The sequence below is a fragment of the Lampris incognitus genome, chromosome 17 (genome assembly GCF_029633865.1).
Source record: "Lampris incognitus isolate fLamInc1 chromosome 17, fLamInc1.hap2, whole genome shotgun sequence".
Taxonomy (NCBI): Eukaryota; Metazoa; Chordata; class Actinopteri; order Lampriformes; family Lampridae; genus Lampris; species Lampris incognitus.
This window is the reverse complement of record NC_079227.1, coordinates 25,467,234-25,488,854: the sequence shown is the minus strand read 5'-3', so window position 1 is coordinate 25,488,854 and position 21,621 is coordinate 25,467,234. Positions and strand designations below refer to the sequence as shown.

General features: G+C 45.9%; 1 protein-coding gene across 1 annotated transcript; it reads left to right on the top strand.

Annotated features, from left to right (window-relative positions):
• Window positions 1–3,991: 3,991 nt before the first annotated feature.
• On the top strand, window positions 3,992–20,333 carry fshr (follicle stimulating hormone receptor). Its single transcript, XM_056296738.1, is given in 13 exon segments — window positions 3,992–4,176; window positions 5,655–5,726; window positions 6,861–6,935; window positions 7,259–7,333; window positions 10,262–10,333; window positions 13,419–13,502; window positions 13,959–14,027; window positions 14,272–14,320; window positions 14,617–14,828; window positions 15,986–16,206; window positions 17,297–17,478; window positions 18,935–19,126; window positions 19,803–20,333. Coding segments are annotated over 13 exon segments (2,019 nt in total).
• Window positions 20,334–21,621: the final 1,288 nt, after the last annotated feature.

Sequence of the window (21,621 nt, the reverse complement as noted above, 5' to 3'; positions counted from 1 at the left end):
GATGGTAACTACACTTCTGAACCTGTATCCATATCCACTCTTTTTCATTGTTTGACTGAGGGGGTTCAAGGCCTATGCAGAACAACAGTGGGATAGTGCATATATATATATATATAAAATCTCCCTCTCACCTTTTTTTTTTTTTTTTTTTGGATTTTCCCCCCTTATTCTCCCCAATTGTACCTGGCCAATTACCCCACTCTTTGGAGCTGTCCCAGTTGCTGCTCCACCCCCTCTGCCAATCCGGGGAGGGCTGCAGACTACCATGTCTCCTCCGATACATGTGGAGTCGCCAGCCACTTCTTTTCACCTGACAGTCAGGATTTTTAGCAGGGGGACATAGCATGTGGGAGGATCACGCTCTTCCCCCCAGTTCCCCCTCCTACCTGAACAGGTGCCCCGACCGACCAGAGGAGGCGCTAGTGCAGCGACCAGGACACATACCCACATCCGGCTTTCCTCCCGCCGACACGGCCAATTGTGTCTGTAGGGACGCCCGACCAAGCTGGAGGTAACACGGGGATTCGAACCGAAGATCCCTGTGTTGGTAGTCAATGGAATAGACCGCTATGCTACCCGGACGCCCCTCCCTCTCACCCTTTTTCGGGTGGTTTGTTGTCTTCCTCAAGCTCAGGTCCTCTACCAGAGGCCTGGGAGTTTGAGGGTTCGGTGCTGTATCTTGGCTGTTGCTAGGACCAAACACTTCTGGACAGAGACCTCAGATGTCGTTCCTGGAATCTGCTGGAGCCACTCTCCCAGTTTGGGGGTCACAGCCCCTAGTGATCCTAATACCACCGTGACTACTGTGGATCTGACCTTCCATCCGATCTAGTTCTTCCCTCAGCCCTTCTGCTGCCTGGAGTACTCACTCAGCAGTTCATCCTGGGGAGGCCCTCTTTCTGATGTGTGTGTGTGTATGTGTATGTGTGTGTGTGTGTATGTATATATATATATATATATATATACATATACGTACATATATATATATATACACATATATATATATATATTCTGCTCCTCATTTGTTGAGCACTTTTATCAACAACACCATTGATGGTTTCCGGAAAAAAGCACTATATAGCAGCACGGTGGTGCAGTGGTTAGCGCGGTCGCCTCACAGCAAGACGGTCCTTGGTTCGAGCCCCGCGGTAGTCCAACCTTGATGGGTTATCCCGGCTCGTCCTCTGTGTGGAGTTTGCATGTTCTCCCCATGTCCGTGTGGGTTTCTTCCAGGGAATCCGGTTTCTTCCCACAGTCCAAAGACATGTAGGTCAGGTGAATTGGCCATACAAAAAAAAATTGCCCCTAGGTATGAATGTGTGTGTGTGTGTGTGTGTGTGTGTGTGTGTGTGTGTGTGTGTGTGTGTGTGTGTGTGTGTGTGTGTGTGTGTGTGTGTCAGCCCTGTGATGGCCTGGCGGCCTGTCCAGGGTGTCTCCCCGCCTGCCGCCCAATGACTGCTGGAATAGGCTCCAGAATCCCCGAGACTCTGAGAGCAGGGTAAGAAATTCAGATAATGGATGGATGGATATATATATATATACACACACACACACACACACACACAGATATTCACAAACTGCACACAGACACACACACAACTTTCATAACTATGCATCAGTAGAAGAGACAAGAGTAAGTGGCTAGAAGAGCTGTAACATGATAACCGGGATGCAAAAACAACAAAAAGATGGTGTGTTAGTGTATAGACATTGGTGTGTGTGTGAGACCATTTGCTTGTCCTGCATATGTGCAGGTGTATGTGTGTGTGTTTTTTGGGGAGGTTGTCCATTATAAGTTAGTTATATGTCCATTGCTTTCAGATATTAGGCAAGACAGTAGGGTTTCTCTATATTACACCCGCAATTCCTAATTCAACACCTACCAGAGTTTAGCTTAAGAGATCCGCTCTGATCCTCTTATAGCTGTCACCGATTATTCCCTGTGAGATTGGAAGGGACATGTGGACGTGTGGGACAAGAGGTATGACTCAGTTCATTAACAAATCAGATGAGACGCCTAGCACTGCATGCTTTTGCACATTATCCTGTCCTGTGATATTACGAACTACCTTGACTAGGTTGGACTAGACTAGAGCAGACTTTCGAGACTTGAAAACCCATGTTAGTGGATGCGAAATACAAAAGCAGAAAATGTAAATTTTCCCATCCAAAAATTGAGAAATCAAGACGTTATATCTGTCTTCAGCTCTTGGTCCAGGCTGACATAAAATCAAAACGTTGGAAGAAATGGGGATAGAAATGAATGAAACAACTGTCGATACAGATGGGGTCCAAATAGCATTTCCAAGACAATCCGGCAATGTCCACTTGCTGCATTTTCTACCATAAGATATATTCATTCATTCATTATCCAAACCGCTAATCCTTACTCAGGGTTGCGGGGATGCTGGAGCCGATCCCAGCAGTCACTGGGCAGCAGGTGGGGAGACACCATGGACAGGCCATCACAGGGCACACAAACACACATAGGGGCAATTTAGTACGGCCGATTCACCTGACCTACATGTCTTTGGACTGCGGGAGGAAACCGAAGCACCCAGAGGAAACCCACGTAGACACGGGGAGAACATGCAAACTCCACATAGAGGATGACCCTGGACGACCCCCAAGGTTGGACTACCCTGGGGCTCAAACCCAGGACCTTCTTGCTGTAATGCGACCACGCTAACCACTGCGCCACCGTGCTGCAGAATATCTATCTAGCTATCTATATATATCCATCCATCCATTATCTGAACCACTTATCCTGCTCTCAGGGTCCCGGGGATGCTGGAGCATTCCAGCAGTCCCAGGGCAGCAGGTGAGGAGACATCCTGGACAGGCCACCAGGCTATCATATATATATAAAATCTAGTGAGTCAAGTAAATTCTATATGAGACAGTACAAGCCTGTTTCATATATATATATGAAATCATAGAGAATGGGCATCTGGGTAGCATAGCGGTCTATTCTGTTGCCTATCAACCAAGGGGGATTTCCCCCCTTTTTCTCCCCAACTCCAACTGGCCAACCACCCCACCCCGCCGAGCCCCCCCCCCCCCACGGCCTTCACTCCACCCCTCTTCCCCCGCCCCCGCCGATCCGGGGGGGGGGCGCAGACCACCTCACACTCCCTCTGATACATGCGGAGTTGCCAGCCGCCGTAAGAAATATGAAGTAGCTAATTCAAGCTTGCTCTACTTGACCTTAAAACTTGAGCATCATACTAAAAAAAGAAACTTAAAAGCCGCCTTGTGTTCTGTAGTCTGTGGGAGGAGATTAAACCAGGCCAAACTGTGCCTTGGAGACTAATTAAAACTAAGCTGAAATTTAATGAGAATTAGATATAAAGGTAAAGTATAAAGCTCGTACAAATCATATCTCTGTGATACAAACGCTTAGGAAAGGAGCCAGAAGTTGTGTGGGTCCCCTTTTAGCTCGTATCTCGCCCATGTACAACAACACAATGCTGCTAGGAGATGGGATTTGGGCAGAAGAAGGTGAACCTGCAAAGAGGTACACACTCACACACACACACACACACACACACACACACACACACACACACACACACACACAAACTATCCAACAGAGAGGCGTCCTATCTCTTACACCCTCTTAGCATTACACACGCCTCCTCGGCCGTAATTACACAGCAGGAAGAAGCAATGTCTGTCTTCTCCCTCACTTGATAGCAAACAAACGAAGGAAATGAGAAGTGGAGCTCCGGCGGAGGGCTTGCGTGCATTCAAGGAAGTACCAAAGTGGAGAATAGGGTCGGAGGATAGATGCGAAACCTCGAAAAAAACAAGGAAAACTAAAAGTAAGTAGAGGAGAGAGAGAGGGAGAGAGAAGTGGATCGCGAGACAGAGAGAAACAGGGAGGGGGCCCCTCGGGGGTGAACCACGACCCCGGTCCCAACGCAGCACAGAGGTAGAAGACAAGGCAGCGCGGAGGTAGCAGACTGGGATAATGATGAGGAGGACGGCGATGATGATGACGATGATGCTGATGACCATCGTGCTAGAGGCGGTGGCCTCCGTGGCCAGAGCCGAGGAGAAGGTGACCCATGCGGTTGGGTCATGTTTGGCCAACAATATCCAGCGCACCTGTATCTGTCAAGGCAGCAGGGTCACAAAGATCCCCTCTAACATACCCAACAACACAGTCTACCTGTGAGTATACACACACACACACACACACACACACACACACACACACACACACACAGATAAACACACCTCTCTTTACATATCCATTGCATCGTCACAAGATAGTGGTTAAGTGGAACGAAAAGAGAAATGAGCAGAAGCAGGACATTTTTACAGTTGTATTTCACGCCCAAGCAGAATGTTTGGGGAAATTCCTGCAGTGCTTTGGAGTATGGGGGTGCGGTGGGGGGTGCAGGTGGCAATTATATCTCATTTCTTGGCCGATCGCTTCACTTTATGCGAGCACCAGTGATTCCCTTACTTATCAGAGAGAAGCAATGCGGGGATGTGTGTTTACCGTTGATTAGCGCCGCTGCTCTTTGTTCACCGTCCATTAGCTGGTGCATAAACGGACCTCGGTTGATTTCGTCTACCTTTCGTCTACACGGGGGGAGTCTTTGCTGAGCTCATGTGCTTCTGAACTGAGCGCCGGCTCCCCGTGACCTCAGGAAAAAAAAAAAAACCTATCGTTGAGGGGCTTTATGCAGGAGGGGAGAGGGTCGGTTATTTGACTTTGAGGAGACTCGGTCATGGCGGCGTCCCCCCCTCAAGCCGTGCCAGAGGAGGTGCTGCTCCAAGGTGCATTCTCTGTGAAGGTGCCACTGACATGGTGTCACGGAGATAACTCGATCCGGGGGGGGGGGGTAATAGCCAGTTGGGAGTAAACAGAGCCTTGTTGTTTTGGGTTTTAGCAGTTGAAACATTTGGAAGGAATCTCAAGGCCAGAACCACAGATGGGCAGAGGAGCTAGTGTGTGCTGTGTGTGTGTGTATGTGTGTGTGTGTGTGTGCACGCACGCGTGTGTTCTTGTGTGTGCAAGTGTGTGCATGTGTGTGTTTTAACTTGCAAGCACACACACACACACACACACACACACACACACACACACATTTTATATACATACACACACATACACACACACACACACACACAAGGTACAGTGAAAGAACGGCGCATCCTCGGGTCAGAGTTGGAGCAGGCTGAACATCTGGCATCGTGTGTGTTCGGCTCTGTTCTGTTCTAATTATAGGTCAAGGCTCGGAGACCATTGGGAGGACTTTTTCCAAGACTCCACAGATCGTTTCGGTTATGAAACGCAGCGCCAGAGTCAGAATAATCTTGGAAAACTGTATAGGCACTGTATACACATCATTTGCTTCCTGCGTAAAAAAAAAAAAATCCCTCGAGCATCAAGCTGTAATATTAAAGTGTATTCATTCAAGCTGCGGCCTGGTCCACATAAGAAGAGAAACATGTGGTGATCACTGTGATGGGAGAAACTGTCTAGTCGGACACCACTTTGTCAGATTCTTTGATTACGCTGTTCTGTTTTTCATTTTGACCAACTGGCTTTCCGCTCTAGACAGTGTCCTTATCTCTAATCAAATTTATAACTTGTGCTGTTATTTATTACGGGTTTTTGGCCGTTCCTGCCTTGACAGGGAACTTCAGGAGACACAGCTCGATGAGATTCCCGGGGGCGCCTTGACCAACCTGCAGCAGCTCAAGAAAATGTAAGTCTGTGTGTGTGTGTGTGTGTGTGTGTACGTGTGTGTTTTATGTGTGTGTGTGTGTGTGTGTGTGTGTGTGTGTGTGTGTGTGTGTGTGTGTGTGTGTGTGTGTGTGTGTCTCTGTGTGTCTCTGTGTGTCTCTGTGTGTCTCTGTGTGTGTCTGTGTCGGTGCGTTTGCGCCTGTGTGAATGTTTAGTCTTTGATATGGAACATGATGAGTGGATGAGGTCCAAATACTGAGAAAAACAGACCGCCTAAACAGAGAGAATGAGGGAGTGGATTGTGGGTGGATTTGTGTGTGTGTGTGTGTGTGTGTGTGTGTGTTGGATGGATGGATGGATGGATGGATGGGTGGGTTGATGGTGGGGGTTGTTTAAGTGTGCAAAGTGTCGAAACTGCTTCAATTGTCTATGACCTGAGCTGAAACCCTCCACCTGACCTCCTTTTACCCCCCCCCCGACACACACACACACACACACACACACACACACACACTTCACCCACCCTTTCTCTAATGTCTCCTGTTTTAGTCTCATATCACACAATGGAGCGCTACACAAGATCGACAAATCTGCCTTCGCTGAACTCCCCGAGCTCGTAGTCATTATGTGTGTGTGTGTGTGTGCGCGCGCGCGCTTGCACAGCCATGCATTTGAGTGCAATTATGCATGTGCATACCTTGTGGTTTGTTACTTGTGTATGCGTGCTTGTTAGGTGTGTGTGCATGCATGTGTGTGTAACTGTGCGTGCGCATGTTTGTATATTGCAGTGCATGTATGTATGTGTGTGACTGTTGTATTTGTTGCTAAATCAATCCATAAATGGGTGTGAATACATGTGTGCAAGGGCAGACGTGTGTGTCTGAGATTTTTTGTTGTGTGTGTGTATATATATATGTATATATATATATATATAAATATTCATAGACAGAGAGAGAGAGAGCGAGGTATGTGTGTGTGTGTGTGTGTGTGTGTGTGTGCTTTGTCTTGGATAAGGAACGAGATGAACTCCAAAATGCTGAGGGCATGGATCACCCAAACAGGAGAGAGGGTGGTACGGTGGTGATATTAGAGGGAAATCTCGCCTACCTTCTTTCCAATTATGTGGCAATTATCTCCCCTGATCTCTCCATCTTAGTATTGTGAGAGAGAATACTGCATTGGAGGAGATTGGCGAGTACGCATTCTACTGTCTCCCCAATCTTGATAGCATGTAAGTATCAACAGAACGGCGTCATTATTATTGGTGTTAGTAGCGTTAGAGGAAGTAGTAGTAGTAGTAGTTTTATTACCATAACACACTTCATTTTAAGTATCAGAAAACACCATGCTTCATGAAATGTGTGTGTGTGTGTGTGTGTGTGTGTGTGTGTGTGTGTGTGTGTGTTTATATACTGACAGGAAGGCGGTGTTGGTGGGTAAACCAATAGTCAATACCACACGCGTGTGTGTGCGCGTGTGTGTGTATGTGTGTGTTTGCGTTTGCATGTATGTGACTTTACCATGCAGTTGTAACATCGTTGGCTGTTGTTTCAGAATGATAACTCGGGCCCCGAGCCTGACTGTGATCCATCCAAATGCATTCGTGAACCTTACGAAGCTGCAGACCCTGTGAGTACCTGCAAATGCTCTGACACCATAGGGAGTGTGTGACGATGAGTTAATCCCATGATGCTTTTAGTCTGTCCGGGCATGACCGGAGTGCAGAGAAAAAAAGTCTTAGCCCAAAATGAGGTATCTACTCTCGTTATCGTCCGTATGTCTCCCAGATAACAAGTGTTTGATGACGCCGCAATGAGATTTAATGCATTTTCTCTTGCATTTCGAATATCTCCTGGGGAAACAAACAGTTCTCACAGTGATCGTGGTGTGAGTTTTTCAGTTTACAATCCTGAGGCTTTACATGCTAACAAATGTCCAGGGGCTTCCGGGTAGCCTAGCGGCCTAGCCGCTAGAGGTGAGGCCGACGCTCTGCGGAGGCCAACGGGTGATGCCTGTCCCAGCATGTGTACGTACCTCAAGTACATTAAATAAAAAAACATTGGGGCGTCCGGGTAGGGTAGCGGTCTATTCCCTTGCCTACGTGGATCACTGGTTCGAATCCCCGTGTTATCTCCGGCTTGGTCGGGCGTGCCTCCAGATACAACGGACTATAAGCACACTCTTTTCCGCATTCCGACTCGTTCAGCTCGATCATTTCCGGGCAGCGCTGGAAGTGATAAGGACAACTGACAACAGCAAAGCAATGGTATTTTTCACTCAGTCTCTTCAAGAGCTACCCAAACTCGCGGATAACGACGTTCGTCGCATTATCCAAGAAGCATGCCATACGTCAGTTACCAAAAAGGTGAAGGGCTTCAAATTTTTCGTTTCAAGCTACATCCACAGTTACGAAGGTACGATGCAGACGTGTAATGTTAGCACCTAGCATGGCCGTGTCGCGATATTATGAACCCTACATAGGCCTCGCCAAAATCCCGTTTCTGGCTTTGTCACGTGTGCGCTACCGTAGCAACGTGAAAATATGTTGTTATGGGGTTAGCGCTCATCAAGGAAACGCTGTACACCCACAATTTAACCTGTCTAAGTTATCCACAATCAACATTAATATAATACCAATAACGTATCCAAGGAGCAGAGGCAGACCTTGTAACCTAAAATTGTTAGGTTAGTCAACTTAAGGCTATTCTTTCCCTCACAATCATAATTTCAACCCCATGGTTCACTTTTTAGACGATTCATAAGTTATGTAACTTAATATTTTGATTATTTTTAATCAAAACCAAAAATAATCTAGACTTCCTGCTTAATTTCGTTTTCAGGGCAAACACTTAAATCATAAGACAAACATCCTAGTCATGTCTTTCACTTCATTTACCAGAAAGTTTACATTTTCTACTATTAGCCTAGGCCTATAGTGTATAGTGCACAGTGTTGTATAAAGAAGGCCTGCTGAAAAGCTATAGGCTACTTGGGTAAAAGTAATGAAGTATCAGACATCGAAACTACTCAAGTTTCAATGAGCAATGAGGATCATGAACAGAGGAGAGCACATAAGACTGCCATTTTAATTATTATTTTGCCACTAGGGGGAGAAATTTACTAACTTTGGCGACCAAAATTGAAGGTAGCTAACGTTAGCTTTGCTTCGCACCGAGTTGATAGTTGATTGTTTCCTTAGCAACGCAGCGGAAATCCGGCGTCCGTTCGCGAGATTTGGGACAGGGTACGGGATTTTGGCGAGGGCTATGTAGGTTTCATAATATCGCGGCCGTGTCTGAGGGGGGGAAGTCGGATGTGGGTATGTTTCCTGGTCGCTGAACTAGCGCCTCCTCTGGTCGGTCGGGGCGCCTGTTCTGGGGGTAACTAGGGGGAATAGTGTGATCCTCCCACGCGCTACGTCCCCCTGGTGAAACTCCTCACTGTCGGGTGAAAAGAAGTGGCTGGCGACTCCACATGTATCGGAGGAGGCATGTGGTAGTTGCAGCCCTCCCCGGATCGGCAGAGGGGGTGGGCTGGGACGGCTCGGAAGAGTGCGGTAATTGGCCGGATACAACTGAGGAGAAAAGGGAGGGGGGGACATGTCCTTTCTGACACCTTCTATCACTGGCACATTTTAGGCAGTAGCTAAACCTGGAATATCCAAATTATGAACTTGCAATTGCTTGTTTTAATGTTTGCTTTCAGGGAGGGTTTTCTTAGGGGAATGGTACAGCAAATAGTGTTTTACATTTTAACATCCATCCATTTTCCGAACTGCTTATCCTGCTCTCAGGGAAGCTGGAGTCTATCCTAGCAATCATTGGGCAGCAGGTGGGGAAACACCCTGAACAAGCTACCAGACTGTCACACAGGGCCGACATACACACACACACACATTCATACCTAGGGGCGACTTAGTACGGCCGATTCACCTGACCTACATGTCTTTGAACTGTGGGAGGAAACCCACGTAGACACAGGGAGAACATGCAAACTCCACACAGGACGACCCGGGACGACCCCCAAGGTTGGACTACCCCGGGGCTCGAACCAGGGACCTTATTACTGTGAGGCGACTGCGCTAACCACTGCGCTACCATGCCACCCTACATTTTAACATTAGCAGCCAAATGCAGAGGAAGTAAAGTTGTGGCTTGCAAGAAGATATGACAGGACAAGTTCATAAAAAACCTAAGCTCGATCTATCTATCTATCTATCTATCTATCTATCTATCTATCTATCTATCTATCTATCTATCTATCTATCTATCTATCTATCTATCTATCTATCTATCTATCTATCTATCTATCTATCTATCTATCTATGTGTTCCTCTTAATTCATTGCTAAACAGCATATACAAAAAACTTTAGTTTGAAAACTGAACTGTTGTACTGCACTGCTACTTTAGTCTTCACTCCTTTTTCTTCACTTTATCTTGTCAGTGAGATGATTTGCTATCATTCATGTGGTGAATTAAAATTGCAAAGAGTGAGTGCTGTGTGAAGTTCATGGTGTGAATGTACAGACTTTTATGGGGTATTTTGTGTCTCATAGGGACATCTCCAACACTGGACTGAAGGTTTTTCCAGACTTCACCCGGGTCAATTCCACTGTCAACTTTATGTTGTAGGTCAACCTCCTCATCTTCCTTATTTACAAGCAAGCAACCATAGTATATGCACACACACCCTCGAGTTCACGTGCTTCCTCTAATACATACACACATACCCACACATGCGTGTACACTTTAACATAAAGCGTGTCAAATGCGCATAAACCGAATGTGAAATCAAGTGCAACTGGACTTGATTCAATTCCTTTGAATGACTATGACCTGGATGAATGAGAAAATTCACAGACATAAACTGAATGCCCAAAAATACTCATGCTACTTCACTGAAAACACTAGAGGAGGGCACTCTCCACCAGGCATGTCGCCCCTCCTCCGGTGCTCAGACTTGGGAGAAAACCCAGCTGAGTTAGCGCTCAATTGCGGTATAAAACAGGTTTTTCAAAGGTATTGAACTACCGCAACCATGAGAGATCCTTCATCATACAGTGATAACTGTGCACAAAAATGATTAGGTTGACAGGCCCAGTAGTATGCGAAATTAGCAGCAGGCCCGCCCACAGAAATGGCTGGGCCCCTGAAAAGGTCCAGTGAATGCCGCCCCCCCCCAAAAAAAATCTGCTTTACTCGTGTCAATGCATATGCATGCTCTCTCTCTTACTAAACACATACTATAGGTAAACTGAAAGGGACTTACTCAATAACGGGGGATACATAAGCACAGGCGCACACACACACACACACACACACACACACACACACACACACACACACATACCATAATAGAACTCTTTGACACATTTAAACACACCAAGGTCAGCAAAGATCTGCTACACATACACCAAACATTTCTTAGTAGAAATTGCAAATTCGTATACGGTCATATTCATTGTCTTACCAGATGCAAAGTCCTTTATAATGTCTGTTTAAAACGTTTATTTTGGAAGGGACAATGTACATTAATCAGCATTCGAAAAAAATGTAAATGTACCCGAGTTAGCTTAATAGGCTAGTTTCCGTCGGCAGTCCCTTTGCGTGATGTTGTTAGGCATCCTAGGATAATAAAATAGTACCAAAAAAAACCATACAAAATAGTCGATATACAATACAAGAACAACAAGAGCAAACAAACAAGAAAATATATACAGAATATACAAATAATGTTGAAAAAGGTAATAAAGATAACATAGAAAATAATATATATATATAAAAAAGCAGACATACAACACAGCTAATATACAATACAGTTAAACAACATGTTAAAGATGTGTGTGAATAGCATCAATGTTGACATTGCTGGTTCTTAATAAGCCATTTCTTGAAATTACACTTAAAGAATAATAGGATGGAGACTCTAACTGATTGTGGTACTGAGTTCCATTGATGCGATGCTCTAAAGGAGAAGACAGCCTGACTAGATGCTGTTCTCCTGAGTGGGATTGTGCAGTCCCCTCTAGCTGCACCTCTAGTAGCTCTGTTAGTGGGAGATTTGAAGTCCATGAAGCTGGACAGAGGAGGAGGAGCTAAACCATGCATGATCTTGTAAGCTAGGCAGACATTTTTGTATTTGATGAGGTTTTCCCAACTAAGTAGATTATGCTTTTTTAGAATATGGCAATGATGAGAAGTGAATGGCTTCTTGTCTAAGGTTTTGAGTGCTTGTTTGTATAATGATTCCAGTGGTTTTAATGTTGTAGAGTGGAAGTATATCTTTGCTGCCTCAGTTGATAAGAAGTCTCTGGTAAACCGGAAATTTGCCAAACTAAACTTTACTTTACTGCAGACCCTTTTTATGTGGGTTTTGAAGCTGAGGTTTGAATCTATGTGTACTCCTAAGTATTTGTATTCTGAGACAACTTGAAGTCTCTCTCCCTGGATGAGAATATCTTGCTCTACATTTATGCTGTTGTCTTTTGAGAAAAACATACAAACTGTTGTTGACACATTCAGTTGCAGACAACATCGGTTAAGCCAGGATGTGACCTTCAACATAACATTTCTTAACTTGATTGCTAACTCTTCTGTAGTTTTACCATGAGAAAAAATAACTGTATCTGTTATTTTTTCTCATGTTTTTTTCTCTCAAGGTAATAGCTGTGAAATAACTGTTAGCCAGTTCACACTCAATGGCAAGGATTGCCATTATCATTGCTCATATAATTGCTTATATTTGGGATAAACATGATCGTTGTTGGCCTCCATGGGCCCCCCTTTGCAGCTGGGCCCCAGAAAAGCCCCGCCTTATGGGCGGCCCTGATTAGCAGCAGACAGATACATGCACACACGGACAGAAAAAATAGTGTTTTTCATGCCATTGTAAGACTTTCGCGCAGCTCCTAAGTTGGTTGAACAAGAAATATGCGGGGGAAAAGTTGTTAATATGTAATGCTCAAGCTAAAAAAATCTACCCAATAAAATGTTTTGCCTGTCGGTCTGTGGATGCACAGCCTGCTAGGCAGAACCTCGCATGAATGCAACCAACTCTGACATGCAAATTACAGAGATCAGGCCATCATAATTTCAAAGAACTTCAATTGTGTTTAATCATCATGGTTTTTCATGATATAAAATGAATGAAGATGAATGGCTGCTCGGCTGATTGACTTTCGTTCATAAATCAATGGTTAGAAAACATAGCTCAGCCATGGGAAATGTTTTATTGTAGCAACTGAGATGATTTCCTGTGACTGTAATTTATCCTACTCTTGAAAGGTGCAGTAGTTTGCGAGATTAGCTAGGGACACACACACACACACACACACACACGACCAAATGCATAATAATAACATAATATTATCTAGAATGAAAACATGCACTGACCATTAACATGTCTATTATACAGAATATTAGGAACACGGTTAGTGTCTTTTTTTGGTCACGAGCTTCCCAAATTTCAGTTTAACCTGTCCGCCTCTCTTTTTATCCACACCTACCTTTCATGACCAAAGTGGTTTTAACATGTCATTTCAACCCACCTGGCCAGCCAATTTCATTTCACCGGGTCAGCCCATTTAAATAGCAAGTGTTTTGCCAATTTTTTCTTAAAATAACATCTGTCTTTAATGGGGGGTTTTTTCCTTGCTTAAACAATACAGTCTTTACACACTGAGGTCTGTCTTTTTGTGTTTCGGTGATGCCTAGATCCCTGATAGCGAACATCTTCCTAGAGAGAATCCCGGCCAATGCCTTCAGAGGGCCCCTCTGCAATCAAACTATACTCTCGATGTAAGACATTCATCATTTTCTGGAAACACATACCCGTAGCTCCCTGACTGCTCTTCCCTATGTGTGTTATGAGTAATTGAATGCTCTCCAACCTCTTTCTTTATCTCCGATCGTCTTCTGCTGTTTATCTCGAAAGCCTCTATCTTTGTTTGTCTCCCCTGTTTCTTGCTATCTTTCTCCTATAAGCTACAGAATAGAAAAGCTGTTGGAAACTAGATACTATGTAATTGAATCGGCATGGCTTTTTTTCACCCCTATTACTCCAATTTCCCTTTTGAAATGAAATAAAACTGAACATGGACGGTCTTTGTAGGCACAGACTTGTTTCCTGGTTGGACAAAATCAGAGTTAAGTAACTCAAAGTTAGCCCACATTGTGCCGTCATAGCTGTGACTTTATGGTCGGCTATGTTTAAAGCCAGCATGACTGTAACCTGGCTTGTCTTATCACCAACAGACGGATGGTCGGAAACGGCATCAGGGAGGTGGAAAGTGACGCCTTCAATGGCACCAAGATATACATGTTGTGAGTCAGCGGCAAACAATAACACAAAGAGGCAAAAATGTCCATTGACACACTCTTTCTTTGAGTTTCTTTTTTAACTCCCTCTCTCTCTCTCTCTCTCCTCTCTCTCTCTCTCTCTCTCTCTCTCTCTCTCTCTCTCTCTCTCCTCTCTCCTCTCTCTCTCTCTCTCTCTCTCTCTCTCTCTCTCTCTCTCTCTCTCTCTCTCCTCTCTCTCTCTCTCTCTCTCTCTCTCTCTCTCGCTCAGGGTATTGAAAGGCAACCAAAAGCTTACTCACATTGATCCAAACGCCTTCGTGGCTCCAGTGGGCTGGAGATATTGTAAGCTTGATGACCAACAGTAACTCATGCCCATGTTACTCACCATTCTCCTCATCAGTTATTATTAAATCTTCATCATGTGGGAGACAACAGTGAACAGTTGGCCCGTTTAAAAAACACAAACCGCTAGACCGATGTTTCAGGCCAGTCATTCAGATTTCGCAAGAGGCATTGTGTGGGATGGTCATTTTCTCAGGTTTTCCCCAAAAATGAGGCAGGTTGCATGGCCGTATTTGTTATTAACTCCCCTTTCAGGCCCTCTTCGTATCAGCCTTGCTTGTACTTCTGTGTTTGCAGGGATGTCTCCCAGACAGCGGTGAGCTCCCTGCCCATGTCTATCATGGACGGACTCGACAAACTGATTGCAGAGTCGGCCTTCAGTCTTAAAGAGTTGCCTCCTCCGCAGCTGTTCACCAAACTACAAAAAGTGAACCTCACCTACCCTTCACACTGCTGCGCCTTCCACGATATGTTGATGAACAGGTGGGCGCAAACAAACCGAACTCGCCTGAGGGGGTAGAGAGCGATGGGGCAAAGTGTGCCGGGCACCGATACGCTGTTCACCACACACACGTCCACAGCCTCTAAGAAGGGGCGGGGGCCTTTAAGCAATGTTTTTAATGCACACACTTGATCCAGGTGGGTTCGTGAATGGTTTATGACCAGCAAACCCGCATCGTCCATGGCCACCTCCACTCACTTGATATCAGTTTGAAAACCTTTTGTCAGAAACGGTGACATGTTACTATTCTATGGAAATAAGCGAAATTATATGAACCCAGATTGTGTTTTGATATTTTTCTAATCTATATGATTTCAAGCAATAATTTGTATTGCAAACAATAATTTGGATTATGTGTTTGCAGCCTTCAGTGAAACGACTCAGTCAAAACAAATTTCGCTCCTGGGGCGTCTGGGTAGTGTAGCGGGCTATTCCATTGCCTACCAACACAGGGATCAGCGGTTTGAATCCCCGAGTTACCTCTGGCTTGGTCGGGTGTCCTTACAGACACAATTGGCCGTGTCTGCGGGTTGAAAGCCGGATGTGGGTGTGTCCTGGTCACATTACTAGTGCATCCTCTGGCCCCCTCCCCCTCTTTTTGAGGGGGAGGGGGAACTGGGGGAATAGCGTGATCCTCCCAGGCGCTACGTCCCCCTGGTGAAACGCCTCACTGTCAAGTGAAAAGAAGCGGCTGGCGACTCTACATGTATCAGAGGAAGCATGTGGTAGTCTGCAGCCCTCCCCCGGGATCGGCAGATGGGGTGGAGCAGTGACCGGGACGGCTCGGAAGAGTGGGGCAATTGGGCGGGTATAATTGGGGAGAAAAAGGGGGGAAAATGCAAAAAAAAAAAAGCCACTCCTGACTACTGGTACAAACAGCAGCTGATGTTGGAGGTTGAGTACAATCATGAAGACATGAGGAGGAATTAGTGTAGAAAAAGTAAAAGATGCTCTATCAGTTAAAAAAATGCCACATTGGATGTCAGCTTTGTTCAGTGTGTCTCTGTGTACATGTACACATTCAGATGTGTGTGTTTTGTGTGCACACTTTGTATACACTAATGCATTTGTGCGCGATTATGTGTTTCTTGCTTTGTTAATTTCTATTTTATACTTGTACGCTATCTTGTTGTTTTAGGTCCCAGAAGAGCTGGCTGTGCAACCACCCTGAGGCTCAGGGTGATCGTCACTTCTACAGGTTGCACTGCTACAACTCCCCCTCCATCACCTGCAGCCCCACTCCCGATGCCTTTAACCCCTGTGAGGACATCATGGCCGTCACCTTCTTACGGGTCCTCATCTGGATCATCTCCATCCTTGCTATTCTGGGAAATGCTCTGGTCCTTCTGGTCTTGTTAGGTGTGTGCCTCAACAAACCCTTCAAGGAAAAATCAACGGCACAGCAGAAATTCACATTGTGTCGTTCCCATCCTCAGCAGCATACCAATATTTTGTGCATCTTTAGATTTCAATATAAGATTTGAGTCCTTTTAAACACCTGTAGGTTTGATTCCTGGGCCAGCTTGGGGCATGTCAGTGGATGTTGTATGTCGGAGTACTCGAATTATTCTAATCACGGGAATTCTCTTACAATTAGCACTTCTTCTGCAATGCACTTATTGCTGTTCTCCAAGCCAGTGCAATCTCACTGCTGCAGAGAGCCCAAATGATGCTTGGTTTTTAAACTGTCTCGCTGTGCATGTGTCCGCCCTCTCTTTGTGTCCTTACACCGGCTCACTGTTGTTTTCTATGTAAAGTTCAAAACCCTGCTGTTGGCATTCAAAGAACTACACCAACGTGCCTACCATCCCATATTGACACGTACGCCCCTGCTCGACCTCTTTGTTCTAACTCTGGTAGGCTTTCTGTCACAGCTACTTAAGTGACTAGCTCTAGGTTCAGAATTTTCTCTCACCTGGACCCGCAGTGGTGGAACAAACTCTTCAGTCTCCATCAGAGCAACTGGCTCACTTAATTCCTTCAAGAAAGGCCTGAAAACCTTCATCTTCAAGGCCCACATCAATCCTTAACATGGTCTCTGGTGAAACTTAGCTTATGAATTTGAATTGGCTCTGGCTGTTACTGTTATTATGGCACCCGTGCTTACTTAAAAACTACTACTATTGAGCCCTTTTTCCACTTACACTTGGCAGCTTGATTTGACTGTTTCCTGACTTGTGGCCGTGTAAATCTACTTTGCACTTTGAGTCCCCCGTTCCCCTCCTCTTAATGCTGAAAGACACACCTACAGTGAATGTCACTCGACTTGCATGCACTCTTGGCTATGATATGATTACCGTGTAGCGTTCTATGTTGGCAACGTTTGAATTAATCCGCTAATTGCTGTCTCCGTTGTAAGCCACTTTGGATAAAAGCATCTGCTCAATCAGAAAATGTAAACATAAATCAATGTCTGCACTCAGTCTCTTTCTGATGTTTCTGTTGCCAGGTAGCCCCACCAAGCTGACTGTACCTCGTTTCTTCATGTGCCACCTGGCGTTTGCTGACCTCTGCATGGGCATCTACCTGTTAGTCATAGCGACCGTGGACATAATCACTCAGGGCCACTACAGCAACTATGCCATTGACTGGCAGAAAGGCCCGGGCTGCAGCGCTGCAGGCTTCTTTACGGTGTGTGTGTGTGTGTGTGTGTGTGTGTGACTCTATATGCATGTGCCTATGTATTTAGTTTGCAGTTTTGGATGTGTGGCAAGCAGCTGTAAAGGTGCTATGTGCACCACAATTGTTCTGCGATGTATATAACAACAAGGTGAAGCGGCAAAATAATTCAAGATTTAAGATTCAAGAGTTTTATTTGTCACGTACACACAAGTACGAGTCCCGAGTGCAGTGAAATTAAAAAAGATACGAGCTCCGAAATGTGCAAACAACAAAGTACAACAGGTACACACGCATTCCAATTTGCAATATACAATTTACAATTTACAATCAACAGTTAAGAACTCTCTGTAAAAAGAAAACAGACAGCACAATATATATGGTAAAAGCACTTAAAAAGCACTTAAGCAGATTCAAATGGAAATGTAAGCGGATACATAACACATTTGCAGATATCTCTAACTTTTTTGGATAGATATAATTTGTTGGGATCGCTACATAGTTTGATGAGTGTGGGTGAAGTTTTTAAGGAGGCGGCGCATCAAAAAGGTAAAACAACAGGCGTCCGGGTAGTGTGGCAGTCTATTCCGTTGCCTACCAACACGGGGATCACCAGTTCGAATACCCGTGTTACCACCCCCAGCTTGGCCGGGCGTCCCTACAGACACAATTGGCCATGTCTGCGGTTGGGAAGCAGGATGTGGGTATGTGTCCTGGTCGCTGCACTAGCACCTCCTCTGGTCGGTCGAGGCGCCTGTTCGGGGGGGGGGGGACTGGGGGGGGGGTAGCGTGATCCTCCCATGCCCTACGTCCCCCTGGTGAAATTCCTCACTGTCAGGTGAAAAGAAGTGGCTGGCGACTCCACATGTATCAGAGCAGGCATGTGGTAGTCTGCAACCCTCCCCGGATTGGCAGAGGGGGTGGAGCAGCAACCGGGACAGATCGGAAGAGTGGGGTAGTTGGCTGTGTACAATTGGGGAGGAAAAAATGGGGGGTGAGGGGGAATATAAATTTAAAAAAGAGTGAATCATACAATCCAAATCTTCAATAACAGCCTGTCACGTTGCTAATTTGTAGATAATAATCTGAAGCTACAGTCCTGAGGATCACACCTTTTGGGAAATGTATGGCCGCCTGTAGAGATGCTGGTAACTGCAGTGGTGTTTGACCACTGTTTGACCACCGTTCAAGATGAACGATTCGCCACGTTGACTGGACGTTATGCTGTATGGACCAATTTGTTATAATACAAACAGCTCCTGGGAGTCAGGGGGCTGTAAATTGTTCATTTAATTTCAATCAGCAGCTACCATTCAGCATCCTCTGATGACGTGTGCTCGTCATATTGCGATTCTTAGGAAAGCCAGAATAATGCACAAAGCGGATTTCACAAATGGCTCATTCAGAGAGAAGCCCCTTCCCTCAGCTTCCCATAATGTGCACATTGGTGTGCCTGTGTCGTTGACAGGTGTTTGCCAGTGAGTTGTCAGTGTTTACGTTGACCGCCATCACCCTGGAGCGCTGGCACACCATCACGCATGCGATGCGCCTCGACCGCAAACTCCGCATGCGGCACGCCTACGTTGTCATGGCAACAGGCTGGCTCTTCTCTTCCCTGGCCGCCCTGCTGCCCACTGTGGGGGTCAGCAGCTACAGCAAGGTGGGCATTTCATACATCCTACTCCACCCACTCTTCAGTCGTACGTTTTCTTTTATTTCTCTCTAGATGTCACAGCTCCCACATGTGGCTATTTTCTGTTACATCGGGTAATAACTGTAGCGGATGGGAAATGGGGTACTTGCTGTAAAACAACCCATGTGCATATGATGTCCAACATTTTAGCTCATCATAGCACTGGGGGAATCTTAAAGCAATAAAACTTTGGATGGGGGGGGGGGTGTGAAACAGCGGTGGAGCATGGATGTGTCGACTCTTCTGTGATGGCTGAGTCAGCTTTGTCATCCCTTGTGTTCTGTTAGGATCAAAATGGCCTGTTTTAAATAACAACTATTTTTAATTCCTGAGATGAAATTTTACAATCCATCCATCCACTATCCAAACCGCTTATCCTGCTCTCGGGGTGACGGGATGCTGGAGCCTATCCCAGCAGTCATTGGGCGGCAGGCGGGGAGACACCCTGGACAGGCCGCCAGGTCATCACAGGGCCATTTGGCCTGGGTCGATGTGACCCGTGAACAGTGAACAGAACAGGACAGCTTAAGTGTTGTGCAATCTATGATAATACAATGTTTCTTATTTCTTTTCTTTTTTTCTGCATTTGTTGCAGTATTGGGCCTTTGGAATATCTCCGCTTGTGTGTTTGCATGCCTTGCAGGTTAGTATCTGCCTGCCGATGGATGTGATGTCTCTCGAGTCTCAGGTCTATGTGGTGTTTCTCCTCCTCCTCAACGTACTGGCCTTCTTCTGCGTGTGCTGCTGTTACCTCAGCATCTACCTGACCGTCCGCAACCACTCATCGCCGCCAGCCCACGCTGACACCTGCGTGGCTCAGCGCATGGCAGTGCTCATCTTTACCGACTTCCTCTGCATGGCTCCCATTACCTTTTTCGCCATCTCAGCCGCTCTCAACCACCCTCTCATCACCATCTCCCATGCCAAGGTCCTCCTCGTTCTCTTCTACCCAATCAACTCATGCGCCAACCCTTTCCTGTACGCCTTCTTCACGCGCAATTTCCGTCGGGACTTCTTTTTGCTGGCAGCACGCTTCGGCCTGTTTAAGACCCGGGCACAGATTTACCGGACAGAGAGTTCCTCCTGCCAGCAGTCGACATGGATATCCCCCAAGAGCAACCACGGTACGCTGTACTCATTGGTCAATTTCAGCCACTGAGAGCCTCACCTCTGACCTGTGACTCACACCAACATGATGTGAGCACTGTTACCGGTGTTATCTGACTGGTACCTTGTTGGCCTCAGCTGAACATGATTCATTTTGCAGTCTAGAGTATTACAGAGACATGAGTGTTGTAGACTTAGGTCAAATAGTCGCCGCAAGCAGTTCTTTGTGCGTTTCTAACTTTGCTTAGAGCAATCAGATGGGCGAAGTTTAGCATTCACGCGATTCCCTTAATGTGTCACTCTAAGTAAAGTACACTTTCAAATAGTTTCCCGTGATGGTGTAACCTTTGGCCCTCATTATAGCCTGCTATGAAGCAAATGACTCCTTTGCATCCACACTCACCCAGACAACATCTCAAAAATACTTGCAAGCATCATCTGATCGAGTTCTGACACCTGAGGCATCTGTGCACACATTACCAACAAAGAGATGTTATGAGTGACTTTTTTTGGACCCCCCCCCTTTTCCCCCCCAATTGTACTTGGCCAATTATCCCACTCTTCCGAGCCATCCCGGTCGCTGCTCCACCCCCTCTGCTGATCCGGGGAGGGCTGCAGACTACCACATGCCTCCCCCGATACATGTGGAGTCACCTGCTGCTTCTTTTCACCAGACAGTGAGGAGTTTCACCAGGGGGACGTAGCACATGGGAGGATCACGCTATTCCCCCCAGTTCCTCCTCCCCCCCTGAACAGTCGCCCCAAACGACCAGAGGAGGCGCTAGTGCAGTGACCAAGGACACATACCCACATCCGGCTTCCCACCCGCAGACACGGCCAATTGTGTCTGTAGGGACGCCCGACCAAGCCAGAGGTACGACGGGGATTCGAACCGAGATTCCCGTGTTGGTAGGCAACGGAATAGACCACCACACCACCCGGACTTCCATGAATGACTTATCTTAATAAGAGACACGACACTGGGAGATGTTGATTCACAAATTCCACCAGCACTTTTTCTAATAAGGTCCTCCCAATCTCAAAAAAATAAAATAAAATAAAACCCATAACCTATATGTAGCTTGTCATTTCTTGAATGAATGAGGTGTAAATATCCCGAATGTCCTATTTCACCAAGAATATTAGTGTGGTAGTATAGCATCGGTATAATTTTTATTCAACGTGTATACCGAACATTTCTGTTTTTTTTTTAATATCATCTATAAAACATTTTTTTTCAAATGTCACTCGTTTTACTCGATTTTATATGGCTTTTGTAAGTATATATAAGTATAGTCATGGACCGTGTACTTGACAGCAGGAAAAAGTGTGAATGTGAAACTCTAATGCTCTCT